The sequence below is a fragment of the Pseudophryne corroboree genome, chromosome 7 (assembly GCF_028390025.1).
Source record: "Pseudophryne corroboree isolate aPseCor3 chromosome 7, aPseCor3.hap2, whole genome shotgun sequence".
NCBI classification, from domain to species: Eukaryota; Metazoa; Chordata; class Amphibia; order Anura; family Myobatrachidae; genus Pseudophryne; species Pseudophryne corroboree.
Window position 1 is genome coordinate 135642271 of NC_086450.1, and position 14586 is coordinate 135656856.

Sequence of the window (14586 nt, forward strand, 5' to 3'; positions counted from 1 at the left end):
TCCCTGGAAAAAAGTATGCACATCCTGTAAATTGGCAATTTTCTTTTGGAACCATAAATTCAATGCCGACACTTGCACTCTCAAGGAAGCCACCTTCAAACCTTTATCCATTCCTGCCTGAAGGAATGCGAAGACCCTGGAAACTCTGAAAGCCTTAGGGTCCATTTTCCGTTCACTGCACCAATGAATATAGGTTTGCTATATTTGGTAATGGATGCGAGCTGAGGAAGGTTTCCTTGCTCTGAGCATAGTTTGAATTACCTGCTGTGAGAATCCTCTTGACTTCAGGATAGAGGTTTCAAGAGCCACGCTGTCAAAGACAGTCGATCCAGATGTCTGTGATAACAAGAACCCTGCATCAGTAGATCTGGACGTTGAGGGAGCAGAAGTGGAACATCCATCGGCATCCTCTGCAGATCTGTGTACTAGACATGTGCGGGTTCAGTTTTACTCGGATTTACTCGGGACTCACGGATTTTTCTTATTGGCTATCCAAAACACGCGACATCCGTGAGCCAATAAGATGCCATTTTGAGACCAGAGTAAAGCCGAACCCGCTCATTTCTACTGTGTACCAGTGCCTTCTGGGCCATGCCGGAGCTATTAGTATCACGGCACCTTTTCTTTGCTTTATCTTTCTCACCAACCTGGGTAATAGGGCGATTGGAGGAAACACATAAGCCAGATGAAAGTCCCATCTCACCGACAGGGCATCCACAAAGATCGCTCTGGGATCCTTTGTTCTTGACCCGTATGCGAGCACTTTGTTTTTCAGACGGGACGCCATGAGATCTATCTCTGACAACCCCAACTTGTCTACTAGAGTCTGGAATACCTCCGGGTGTAGAGCCCATTCGCTTGCCTGAATGGAGTGTCGACTGAAAAAGTCCACTTCCTAGTTTAGGACTCCCAGAACGAACACTGCAGATAAGGCTGGATGATGAAGTTCTGCCCACTTTGGTATATGACGTACCTCCTTCATCGCTTTTCGGCTGCAAGTTCCTCCCTGATGGTTGAGGTACGCTACTGCCGTCGCATTGTCCAAGCAGATCTGGACTGGTTTTCCCCAAAGAATGTCCTTTGCCTGAATCAGTGCCATGTATATGGCTCGAAGTTCCAATATATTTATTGGCAGGCAACTTTCTTCCTTGGTCCATTGCCCCTGAAAACACAACCTTCCTGACACTGCTCCCCAGCCCTGGAGACTGGCATCTGTCGTCAGGATTTCCCGATCTGATATCCAAAAAGGGTCTCCCCTTGTCCAGATGGGATGTCTGTAGCCACCAGGCTAATGACTTTCTTACTTCTAATGTAAGAACCATAGTCTGTGTTTTTATCGTCTGATGCAACCCATTCCATTTGGCAAGAATCAGATGCTGCAGAGGCCTCGAGTGGAATTGTGCATACTCCACCATGTCGAATGTTGACACCATCAAACCCATCACGCGCATTGCTGCGTGAATGGATACCTTTTGACTGTGTAACAAGTCCTGAATCCTTGACTGAACCCTGGATATCTTGTTCAGAGGTAAAATTACTCTCTGAAGACTTGAATCCATTACAGCCCCCAAGTGAGTCATCCGCTGTGATGGAACCAGAGGCAATTTTGCCCAATTTATGAGCCACCCGTAGTTCTGCGGACACGTTATTGTCTGTTGCAGATGACATAAGAGCAATTCCTTGTGCCAGGATTAAAAGATCGTCGAGGTATGGAAATATTCTTATCCCCTGCTGGCGGAAATAAGCTGCCATTAGCACCATAATCTTGTAGGTAAACATCCTGTATATCCAGGGATACCATATAATCCCCTGGCTCCATGGCCAAAATGATGGAACGTAACGTCTCCATGTGAAACCGAGGTACCCAAATGTATTTGTTCAGCACTTTGAGATTGAGAATGGGCCGAAATGACCCATTTGGCTTCTGAACTAAAAACAGGTTGGAGTAAAACCCCTGTCCTCGTTGTGCAGGAGGAACTGGAATGACTACTCCTGACTGAAGCAATTTCTGGACTGCCTCTAACAAAGTCCAGGCCTTCGTCTCTACCCGAGACGGTCTGGTACAAAAAACCTTTGAGGATGGTGCTTCTTGAAGGCAAACGCATAACCTAGAGATACCGCTTCCTGTACCCAGGCATCTGTTGTAGACTGCTGCCAGATCTGTGCAAACTGAAGAAGTCGGTCCCCCAGGTGGAGGCCTGCACCATCAGGCTGATGGCTTATTATCCGTTTTCCCAACCGGTTCTCTGGTAGCCCAATGCTCTTCAGCCTTACCAGACTTCTTGTATTGGGGCTGCATGCCATCACTTTTTCCTTTAGCTTTTCCTTGAGACCAAAAGGGCCGAAAAGCCGGAACTTTAGGTTTGAAATTGTATGTGGAAGGAAACTTGACCTTCTTGGAGTCTGCTCCAGAATATCTGTCAATTCTTTACCAAATGGAATATCTCCAGAAAAGGGCAAAGATTCCAAAACCTTCTTAGATTCTGAATCAGCTTTCCATGTACGTAGCCAAACTGCTCTGCGAGCAGCTATTGTTGAAGCTGATGCCCTGGAGGCAATAGTACCCATATCCAATGCTGCTTCTTCCAAGAACATTGCAGCCTGTTTTATATGTGCTATATGGGATTTTTGCTCTCTAGAAGCTATTGAAAAATCAGAGTCCAATGTATCAGCCCAGGCAGCCAGTGCCTTTGCCATCCAAGCTGAAGCCATGGCTGGCCTTATTGACTGCCCCAAACAGGGAAAAAATGTTTTAAAAAAAAAACCATCCACTCTCCTATCCGTGACATCATTTAATGATGTTGAAGGCAAAGGTAATGTAGATTTTCGCACTAATCGAATTACATGCGTATCTACTTTAGGAGCCACCTCTTTTTTTAAACAATCCCCATCTGGAAGAGGATAATTGGAATTCCGTTTCTTAGGAATTCTAAACTTCTTATTGGGCGTAGCCCAAGCCTCTTCCATGATTTCCGTCAGGTGATCTGACCCTGGAAACTCAGTCTTAACTGTTTTGGGATGTTTAAACACAGGTGCCTTGGTTTTTAACACAGGCTCTGCTGAATCCTCTAAGGACCAAATAGCTTTCATTGCTTTAATAAACTCCGCTATATCCACTGAGCTGAGACCTTCCTCCTCCTCTTCGTATGCCGAAGTAGAATTAATTGAGCTTTCATCTTCCGATGAATCCTCATCTGAATCATGTGTAGCCTGTGAGGGTGAAGATTTACTTACCACCGGCTTATTAGCTTGTTTCTTTTGAGAGGCTGCTGCTGGAAGTGATACACCATAGGTGGGAAGCTGCATGTAAGGGTTAATAGTGTAACCTATCCCTGGTACAGGAGTTGGAGGAATTATCCGTTCAGCTATACTGGATAAAGTCTGTGCAAACATAGCCCAAGGTGGATCCATCTGCACCTGAATCTGCCTTCTATTTTTCAATAACCCCTGGTGAAAGCTAAAATAATTTGCACACAAACCATCCTGAACCAGATCTTGAGAGGATAACACAGCTTTGCAAGACAAACCTGATATGAGTGTTGGTGTTGCTGTGAGTGTACCTTCCTCACCTTTGCCGCTCTTAGACATGATAAATAATCAACACTTCCACAGTGTACTACACAATTTGTGACTGTAATCACTTTAAACTTCTTAAAGTGACATACAATCCGACCATACCCATGCACCACCATTGAGGATCGGAATAAACAAAACTGACAGAAATATAGTAAGGTCGGCAATCACACTAGCAGTCAGTCACATGTTATACATTAGTATAATAAGCAATATGAGCACATCAACTACAACTACATCTTAAGTATGTAGGAGAACATATTACTGCATCATGTTAAAACAGATCTAACTTATTCAGACGCCTTGCGAAAGAAACAACAGTAAATGTATACAGACTCACATGCAATAGGCACTTATCTAACTATTCATACTCAAAAGGGTAGATAGAGACTTAGTGCTGTATTACCCGTACTCAGTAGAGTGGGATACAGGGAGACTCACTTCGCTTCCAGGACCGATCAATACGTTAGCGAACGCTGAGTGGATCCAGATGCTACTAGTGTACACTGCCGCTCAATGAACCTATAGTGAACACAGAAGCTCAGTGAACACAGACGCACCAGTCACACAGCCGCCTATACTGCGACTGGGTCCCATTCGTGTACAGCGTCTGAGACGGACGTGGGAAACAGTTCATGGCGGGAGATTCGGGAGAAACTGGTCATGAACCGGGGGGGGGGGGGGGGGGGGGGTGACCAGGAGAGCGTCTGACTCCCAACTGCTGACATCAACCCGGCCTCATACTATTCCTGGAGCCTCTGATCCCTAAGGCCTAGCGCTGGTGCACCCGGAGTGGCAGCCGCGTCAGCGACTGTTTGGTGGTTTCCTCCCAGAACAGTGCAGCTGTGTCTATATTCCCCTACTAAGCAGAACCGATGTCTTACCGTCTCCCCGTGCTCTGGCCACAGCCTGGTAACGTCTGCTGGACCTACTAGTATATCAGATACAGATGCCCGCTGAAACAGCACTGTACTCGTGGGTAAGCGTTGTGACGACCCGACGGAGAGTTGTTGGAGCGACTCTTTCTAAGGTACGTATAAGACTCTGTTTAGAAAGATCACTCAAGAAAATAAATAAAATAAGAAAGCTTAGGGCTGCTAAAAACCAGCAGCCCTCTGACCATGGTCCGGCTCCTGTCGCACCAAACAAAAACTGATTTGCCTGAGCCAGGAGGCGGGGATATATGGACGGGCCCGTTGCATGCTGGGAGGCCGGAAAAGCTTTGACCGAATGGTGCAAATCCGCTGTGCTTCATCGTATCCCATTGTTATCCTGTGGATAACCTGTGAACCCTGCTGGAGAAACACTTGTTATTGGCTGTTATTGGATATGTCATACAATGTGGTTGCAAGTGCCTGTCATGTGTACCTAGAGGAAAGCGGGCACATATGCCTGCCTACACTGTATCATGCAATGTATGTAAATATTTATTTTGTTTGTTTAATTAATAACCAAGCCCACGGCTTTAAATAATCATGTACTAGAAGTAGCCACCATTAGCGTTAACGAACCCTTGGGAGATGAAGAGGGGCTATTGGAAGCAATCTGCCTCATGCGAGTCCCGTGACAGCTGAGCGCCACCAGTTTGGAGATTATCGCCGTCTTTCCAAATCCAACACTGCCAACAATCACGACTCCTCGGTTCTCTGGGACCTCTGATTTTCTCATCTTCTCCTCTATCTCCTGAAAGAGCCAGCCTCTTCCAATAAATACGGAGTCTGTTGTTATACTTGGCACCTCAAACAGCAGCGGCTTCAGAAGAATGTCCTGTGGCTTGTAGGGGACAAAGCGAGCTGCAGAGAAGATAAAAATAGTCTTAGAGAAAAAGAAAATGGAAAGCCCTCAGTTACCACAAAAAAATAATTAATAAATCCTAGTACCGAGCACAAATATTAAAATAAACTTAGGCAATATTGTCTGGGTCCAACATTCCATAGGGGCCAACAGAGCCACAAATACAAAGTGCCAGATTACAGATGCCAGGAACAGGCAAGTGCGAGAAAGGCATCAAGTGGGTGATCAAACCTTCCAGAGAGGCCAAGTGGAGAAGTTGCCCAGAGCAACCAATCAGATTTTCTCTCTCATTTGAAAGACTGTACTAGATAGCTAGAATCTCCCGCTAATTAAAATTGTGCCAGTTTTTACCAAACTTTCCATAGAGCAGCACTACTTACATAAAGAAACAAAATATATGTACATCTATAATTTGTACACTTTCATATGGCACCACATTCCTGGGGGTGTGGTCATTCTGCTGACCCTCAGAGGTCCTGCACGACAGCCATTTATAGAAATATATAAACATTCCTGGGGGTGTGGTATTATATGTTGGCAGTCAAAATGTCAACATTCATAATGCTGATATCACAAAGTTGATATGGTCATAATGTTGGCACGGACATGTCGACATTCATCATGTAGACACTGATAAAATGTAGGCATTTTAGACATAGCATCCCTTGTGGGCCACAGGTGATTCAACTTTCCGATGGCTCCAGCGGCTTCTTCCCGGCAGTCATGTGACTGACAATTCCAGCGGAGCAGCTTTCTGGTAAGTATACCTGCCCTACCTCTAGTGCTTAGCCCTAACTACCCCTCCGTAGCTTAACCCTAACATCCCCATTGCCTAACCCACACCTTCCTGTCCCACAGCCTAACAACTTAACTCTATAAAGGCCAGTACGCACGGGCCGATGTGGGGAGAGATGTGTGCTGTGCGAACCGCTCAGCACACATCTCTCCCACCGCTCAGCACAGCGCGATGTGGCGCACATTTGAGCGACCTGCTAGATTGGCCAATCTAGCACCAGCGATAGCGATGCGTGGGGCTGCGCATCGCTATCGCTGTGGGGGGTACACACGGAGCGATCATGCTTAAAATCTAAGCAATCTAGTCAGATTGCTTAGATTTTAAGCAGCGATTGCTCCGTGAGTACCCCCCTTAAGTGTAGACATTGTGGTGTCATCATTAAGAACTACATCCTATTCCTAGGAAGCAGTTACTCTGCATTACATGATGGTCATCTGATGGTCCTTCAGCCGGATGTACTAACATGAGAACTGCTGCAATCTCATAAAACATTTTTTCTTACATTTGATTTCCTGCTGCACGCGTGTCCCAGCTGTGTTATGCCAAGGCATTCGGATGGAGGTCCGCAAGGGAGCATTTCTTTGTACATCCAGGTAGCTCAAATCTTCCAGTTTTGTGGAACTAGTGGCTGAAAGAAAGACATGGCTACAACCCATAGTCTCGGCAGATGGACACCACAGAACAGTGACACATAGTAACAGTTACTTCATTGCAGAAAATTACTAGCAATACTGAGGGTTACTTTGCTTTTATACCGGTTACAAACATTTGCCTTTTGTTGATTACTGTGTGGGTTCTGCATACTGTTTAAATGCTGTCTGTAAACCTTTAATCTCAATAAAAACATTGCATATAAAAGTAACAATCTTCATGACAAAGCAATGGATGGTTAATGTATTTTTTTAATTTCCAATCATTCATTCAACCCAATCTATTGCAACTGGAGAAAATAAACAGGTAACAAACTGGAGCTGCGAGTTGCTAGCTTTAATATGAGGCTGTATTACGGTTCAGACTCCACAGTGTCTACAGATGCACTTAATTGCCACAAATGAACATAATTTAGAGCCACCTTGAGCCCCCCGATCTCAGACAGCAGCAAGCCATGCATTTCTACCCTTGCATCTTCCGCTCCTCTCCTCATTCGTTTGCTTTGTCTAGCAGTGGGTGGTCCTCAAGAGCCTGATAAATGCACTTTCATCTTTCAACATGAATCAACAGTTCTCATGCTCAGTATGGCAAACGTGGTGTTATTTCTATTCTCTAACTAAAGATAGTACAGTTTGTTATTGTGTTAAGTAGGTGGTATGTTCTATGTTTGAACTGTGTACAATCCACCTACATTTATCAATATGACAACAACCTCAAGTAGCCTGTGATCTTAGGCAATGCTAACAAAAAAAACCCAAAAACAAATATATGTCCTTAAATGCATGTCCAATTATCCCAATGGATAAATCTTCCCTGAGATCAGGAGCACAGGTGCCCCCACAGCCAGGAATACACACAGAGGCTCCCATTTATCAAGCCTTGGAGAGTGATAAACAGCACAGTGATAGAGTACCAGCCAACCAGCTCCTGTCATTAGCAGTTAGGAGCTGATTGGCTGGTATTTTATCACCGTGCTATTTATCACTCTCCAAGGCTTGATAAATGGGGGCCACAGTTCTCATTGAGTGGTCTATTCATGAAGCAGTGAAAAGTGTGGAGAAGTGAGCCAGTGGAGAAGTTGCCAAGGCAACCAATCAGCATTGAAGTAACATTTATAATTTGCATACTATACAATTGTACAGAGCAGCTGATTGGTTGCCATGGTCATCTTCTATACAGGCTCACTTCTCCACACTTTTCATGGCTTCATGAATAGACCCCTTAAGGAGACCAGGCATAGCCAAGAATAAATGACCTGAAAGGGCCAATGAGGACAAAGCCGGAAGTGATAAACTACCAACCAACCAGCTCATAACGGTCATTTCTCAAACACAACCTGTAACATGGTAGTTTTGTGCTGACTGGCTGTCACTTTATCACTCTCCACTTTATCACTTTTCAATGCTTAGTACATCTGGCCCATCACAAGTCCTACTGACTAGAATAATTTCCATGTAACATGCTTTATAACAGAGCTGAGGGAGTCCTCCTAACTAAATTAGTAGCAGCAGTGGTGAAAGTGGGCCGGAACGGGGCGGAACTGCGTTCCGTCACCTCTAATTGCAGGCGGAACCAGTTCCGCCTCCGTCCGGCCACAGCATCAGGTCCCGGCTGCATTGTAAAGTTTGCAGCGTCCGCCAGCCAATCCCGGCTCGCGGACCACCTGCAGATCCAATTAAAAGAAGGGGCGGCTATTTCAAAAGCTGGCGTGAGCCAATCACGGCTCGCGGACCGCCAGCCAATGAGAAGCTGCCTAGTGGCAGTTTCTCATTGGCTAACAGTCCGCGATACGTGATTGGTGCGCAATCGGCGCTAGATTCAAAAGCGCAGCCCCTTCCCCTATACGGATACTGGGACCGGCAAATCTGTCTCCCCGCAGCACAGCGTAATGGGACCGCCGGAGCCCGTGACAGTGGGTCCCTCCGCACACATGCATAGGATCATAGGTGTGCGCACCCCCCACACGTGCCCTACATTTATTGCTGCACATTCCTGTGCCCTTCTCCTGCTGCGCCCGCCGTCAGGTCATGTGAGTGAGTGAGTGTGCTCTCTACCCTCGTCGGCGGCCGCGCACTTGAATTACCCTCCTGGACTCGTCCCACGATGTTGCATGATGACGTCACGCCGCTTGTCCTCCCTCTCCACCTGCCTGCACTCTCTCCTCGTGTGCCGACATGCGCCATGCCAATGCTACAGCCTCCCGTACCGCAGGCCTGCAGTTGAGGTCAGTTTCTGCAGGGGAAAGAGAGGGGGCCTTCCAGTGTGTGTTCCCCAAGACAGCACTCCTCATAAAATCAATATGATCATTATTTAGGCATACATGTTTCTTCGCTAAAGCCGACTCTTGTCCTTATTGAGTTCTGCTGGAGAAACATGAGATATATATATATATATATATATATATATTTGTTTACTTATTTAATGGTGAGCACTACTGGGGGCATTCTGTAAGCATGTGGGGCGGGCAATGTGAATAAGATTGTGCTACAGTGAGGCATTATTTTGAATTTGGGGTACTTTTGTGTGGCCACGCCCCTTTCTTATGAAACCACACCCTCTTTTGCGGCACGCGCTCCTTCGGCGCGCGCTAAGGGGGAGGGGTTGTGGGGGAGAGGAGTTCCCTCACCTCTCCAGGACCACTTTAAGCCCTGAGTAGCAGGATTGCTGGCCCCCTGTAAATTAGGATTGTGGTGTGCAGGTGCGCTACCCATGATGGGACCCCTACTAATGTAGCACCAACCAAATACAGGGTAAGAAGATAGCTCACCTGCAGTGATTATCATACATGGATGATTCTGGCAGAAATGCACAGACCCTCCCTGGTACAGAGTATCAACATTTAGAGACACTCACCACATTAGTTTACTAGCATTACTGTATTGGCACAGGCTATAAACAGGTACAGTATTGGCCACCACCATTTTGGCACCACCCAGACTGAGCTGACCTATAAATCAGGTAGGTGCACTACTAACAGTATTTCTACCAGAATCCTCCATATACAATTATTAGGTGTACTCCATTTGTAAATGAAAAAATAAGTAAAATAAAGGGTAACCCTGCAACAGGAGACAGCCAGTAAAACTCAGTTCACTTATAGTGTGGCGTGGCGAACGGGATGCAGTCAATTTACCTACAATCAAAATCCTGACGGTCAAAATACCGGCAACCATTGACAGAGTCAAAATCCCGACAAGATCAAAATCTCGACATTTAAAAATGTTGAAAGGTCAAAAAGTCGACATGATTTTTGCTTTGAAACAGACTTGTTCATACTTTACCATCCCAGTGGACCTGGAGGGGGAATATAATAGTGTGCCCGAAGTATGGCGAGTTCAGCGAGGGGACGCGGTACACTTATACAGTGTCCATGTCGACATACACATCAAAAACAACCAAAAACTTGTGTCGACTTTTTGACCTGTCGAAATTGTTAATGTCTTTTGACCTTGTCCACATTTAAATGTCGGGATTTTGACCTTGTCGGGATTTTGACAGTCGGTCAATTTTTGTCGGAATTTTGATTGTAGGTATTTCATACTAGACCCATGGTGAACCTGCCCTTATTTTAATGGCACTCCAGCTGCTGTAGAACTACACATCCCAGCCTTCTAGCCAGGGTTTTAGCACGCACTAACAGTAAAACTGTGGCAGGGCATGCTGAGAAGTGTAGTTCCACAACAGCTGGAACGCCACAGATCGCCTACCTATTCTGTAGCATAAGGTGTTAGCAAAAATGCTAGTCTGTACATTAAAGTTATTTAAAAGCATAATTAAGGATTGGCAACCCTGCTTTGTAAAATACGACGCCAACCTCTTTACAACTGAAAGGATTTAGGTGGCTACATACTTGCAGTTTGAGGAGGTTATTCCATCTGACCATAGCATCTGTCCCCACAGAACACTACCACACCTGGCCGACGCGGCCATTCAGACACATGACCGAAGGGTAACGTTACAAGAGCCAATCTTCTAAGTGACAAACGGATATTACAGTCCAATAAAATTTATACACAATCACCAAATAACACAACAGGGTTTGGGCCAGATTAGACACGTCATTGTTTGCCAGAGTAATAAAGTAGGAATACTCTGCATTCTCGTATAACAAACTGAATAAGCCCTGGGTCAAGCCATCGAGGTCTCCAATACTGTACATCAGGGATGTGGAACCTTCGGCCCTCCAGCTGTTGTTGAACTACACATCCCAGCATGCCCTGCAACAGCTTTAGCATGGCCAAATAGCAAAACTGTAGCAAGGCATGCTGGTATGTGTAGTTCAACAACAGCAGGAGGGCCGAAGGTCCCCCATCCCTGCTGTACATGTAGGAAATTAGTGAAATCCTGTAAGTGTCCTTTTATTTCCGATTTAACTATAGCACAAACGAGCCAGGAAATTGTGGTTCATGGTGATCACTGTAAACAGATCTCTACAATTCTTTTCCCCTTTACTTATTAGTTACATGACCTCTTGGTGCATTTCTGCAGAGGCTGACATTTACTACTGTAGAGTACATGCATTTTCCCAGGACTCATAACTCCAGGGCAGACATTAGTAATTCAAATGATATTACAGTGGAACAGATTATCACACAGATCTGTATGCAAGCATGCGTCATCTCATCATATAGTGCATGTTTGTGAGATGTTCACACAATCCAGGGACACTTTTCTGATGGGCAGGTGCATATAGCTGTATATAATATAATCTACACAGACACAGGACACAACATTCCTAACAGGAGGTTACCAGTGGCACTATTCATAATGTAACCATTGTGTGTTTTATAGTGTTCACTCTAGGAATTTTTTAGGGCAGGGTGCTGATCACGGGTAGGGCACATTTTTCATTCGGGAGGGCACATTTTTCGTTCGGGAGGGCACATTTTTCGTTCGGGAGGGCACATTTTTCAGTTAGAAGGGCAAAATTAGGTACATACTATAATGCTTGGTCCTCCCATTCCCACATGATAAAGAATGGGCAGTGCGCGCCAAAGGCGAAAATTTAGGGGCGTTGTTTTTCGTGGGGTTAGGGGCATGGCCACATAATAGTGGCAATTCACATTACACCACACAATAGTGCAGCTAATACACACTGCACCAGGTAGAACCTCCTATACACACTGCGACAGGTAGAGCACGTTATACATATTGCGCCAGGCAGAGCACATTCTACACTTTGCGCCAGGCAGAGCACTGAGACACACTGCGCCAGGTAGAGAGCACTGAGACACACTGCACCAGGTAGAGAGCACTGAGACACACTGCACCAGGTAGAGAGCACTGAGACACACTGCACCAGGTAGAGAGCACCGAGAAACACTGCACCAGGTAGAGAGCACCGAGAAACATTGCACCAGGTAGAGAGCACCGATAAACATTGCACCAGGTAGAGAGCACCGAGAAACATTGCACCAGGTAGAGAGCACCGAGAAACATTGCACCAGGTAGAGAGCACCGAGAAACATTGCACCAGGTACAGAGCACCGAGAAACATTGCACCAGGTACAGAGCACCGAGAAACATTGCACCAGGTAGAGAGCACCGAGAAACATTGCACCAGGTAGAGAGCACCGAGAAACATTGCACCAGGTAGAGAGCACCGAGAAACTTTGCACCAGGTAGAGAGCACCGAGAAACATTGCACCAGGTACAGAGCACCGAGAAACATTGCACCAGGTACAGAGCACCGAGAAACATTGCACCAGGTAGAGAGCACCGAGAAACATTGCACCAGGTAGAGAGCACCGAGAAACATTGCACCAGGTAGAGAGCACTGAGAAACATTGCACCAGGTAGAGAGCAGCGAGAAACATTGCACCAGGTAGAGAGCACTGAGAAACATTGCACCAGGTAGAAAGCACTGAGACACATTGGAGGAGGAGGGGGGGGGGGGGGTAGATGGTTCCGCACACACATAAGACAAGGGGTAGTGGGGCCACACACAGGGGGTTGGGGGGGCAGGAGGGCACAAGGTGTCACACACACGGGGGGGGGGGGGGGGGGGGGGCGCACAAACCAGGGTGAGGGGGGTAAAGTGTGCCACACACAAAGGCTGGGGGTAAATGGGGTCACATGCAGGGGGTGGGGGCAGGATATGGCAATGCATTAAAATACATGTTCATTATTATGTGTATCTACTTACTCACACTCTGGCAGCTGAGGGTCACACTCCGGTAGATGGGTACGCTGGCCAGTGGCACTGGCTGGTGGGGGTTGCCCGCGGGTGTCTGGCCATGCACACAGAGAGGAGGGAGGGCTGGGTTTGCCTCGGCGGGAGAGGCAAACCCAGCCCTCCTGTCTCTCGCAGAGGAGGGGAGATGCGGCGGCTGACAACTAAGGACGGACGAGGTGGGCGGGCGGGACGGACGAGGTGGGCGGGACAGATGGGGCAGGACAGACGGGGCGGGCCGCGGAGGTCTCTGTCTCTCATGCAGGGAGACAGTGTGACTGTGATTAAGCACACTGGATTACTGCAGTAATGTGTCCGGTGGCTTGGCGGGGTCCGGCGGGCAGCAAAGTGCGGGGCGGGAGGGCGCACACAAATGGGCAGGGCGCATTCAGGTGTCTAAAAAAGGGGCAGGGCGCAGCGCCCTGTGAAAGACACCTAGAGTGAACACTATTTTACATTGTAATTAAATGGCATACAAAGTAGGAGGCAATCACGAAAATTGCATTTACCATTACGGCTTTTGTTTTGCATGCAATTCTCAGGATGTTCTACAGTTTTATGAACGAAAGCTTCCTCTAAGAAACCACCAAGAATAGTAGGAAGAAACGTGTCCTTATACAGTTAGCTAGCGTGAACAAGACGATCAGAGATGAGTAGCATAACGTATTCGCATCACAGACGCAGCAAAACACCACTCGCAGTGTACAGAAGCCAGGCTGCACAGGAATTAATTTTATACACGTTCCAAGGTGCGGCACAACCGAACGTAGCGTTAGAAAAAGCTGCAGCCTATTGCGCCAGAGCCTTCTCGCACACATTCAGACTCATTCGTACACAGATGTACAAATGTCGCAAATAAAACTGATCGATGCAGGCTAGCAATGTAGTCCTGTCGCTCCCAGCTCTTTTATTTAGGCAGATAAGACACATTTTGAGTGAGAAAGGTGCTCGGAGAGGCCGACTCAGGACCTGCTGAGCGACATGGGATATTTACCACGGATTCAACAAAGTGTAGGCGGACACATCTGTACATGGTCCAGCTACTGAGTGTATATTGAAGCCCCCTATACCCTATGAGGTAACATGGGCTGATGCAATATTATCATGCCATGTTTACAGCTGCTGCCTCTTGATTACAGCTACCAGTATAGAAAGTTATTTTACAGCACATTATATGGAGTAGGGACAGGTAGACATCATACCTACTGTCTGTGGACAATTCTTTACCTTCATTATGGCGTAATAAGTGCATATGGGCCCTCATTCCGAGTTGTTCGCTCGTTGCCGATTTTCGCTATATTGCGATTAGTCGCTTACTGCGCATGCGCAAGGTTCGCAGAGCGCATGCGCTTAGTTATTTTACACAAAAGTTAGGTATTTTACTCACGGCATAACAAGGCTTTTTCATCGTTCTGGTGATCGGAGTGTGATTGACAGGAAGTGGGTGTTTCTGGGCGGAAACTGGCCGTTTTATGGGTGTGTGCGGAAAAACGCTGCCGTTTCTGGGAAAAATGCGGGAGTGGCTGGAGAAACGGGGGAGTGTCTGGGCGAACGCTGGGTGTGTTTGTGACGTCAAACCAGGAACGAAACTGACTGAACT

The 14586-nt window shown here is 46.8% G+C and overlaps 1 protein-coding gene across 7 annotated transcripts in view; it reads right to left on the reverse strand.

Moving 5' to 3' along the window:
* The window catches only part of TANC1 (tetratricopeptide repeat, ankyrin repeat and coiled-coil containing 1), a 426026-nt gene that overhangs the window by 68628 nt on the left and 342812 nt on the right, over positions 1 to 14586 (reverse strand). For all 7 annotated transcript variants that reach the window (XM_063933681.1, XM_063933684.1, XM_063933679.1 and 4 more), the window contains 2 exons: positions 6666 to 6791; positions 5085 to 5366 (listed from right to left, as the gene is read on the reverse strand). In XM_063933681.1, coding sequence (XP_063789751.1) covers positions 5085 to 5366; positions 6666 to 6791 — 408 coding nt within the window. The remainder of the gene's footprint in view (positions 1 to 5084; positions 5367 to 6665; positions 6792 to 14586) is intronic.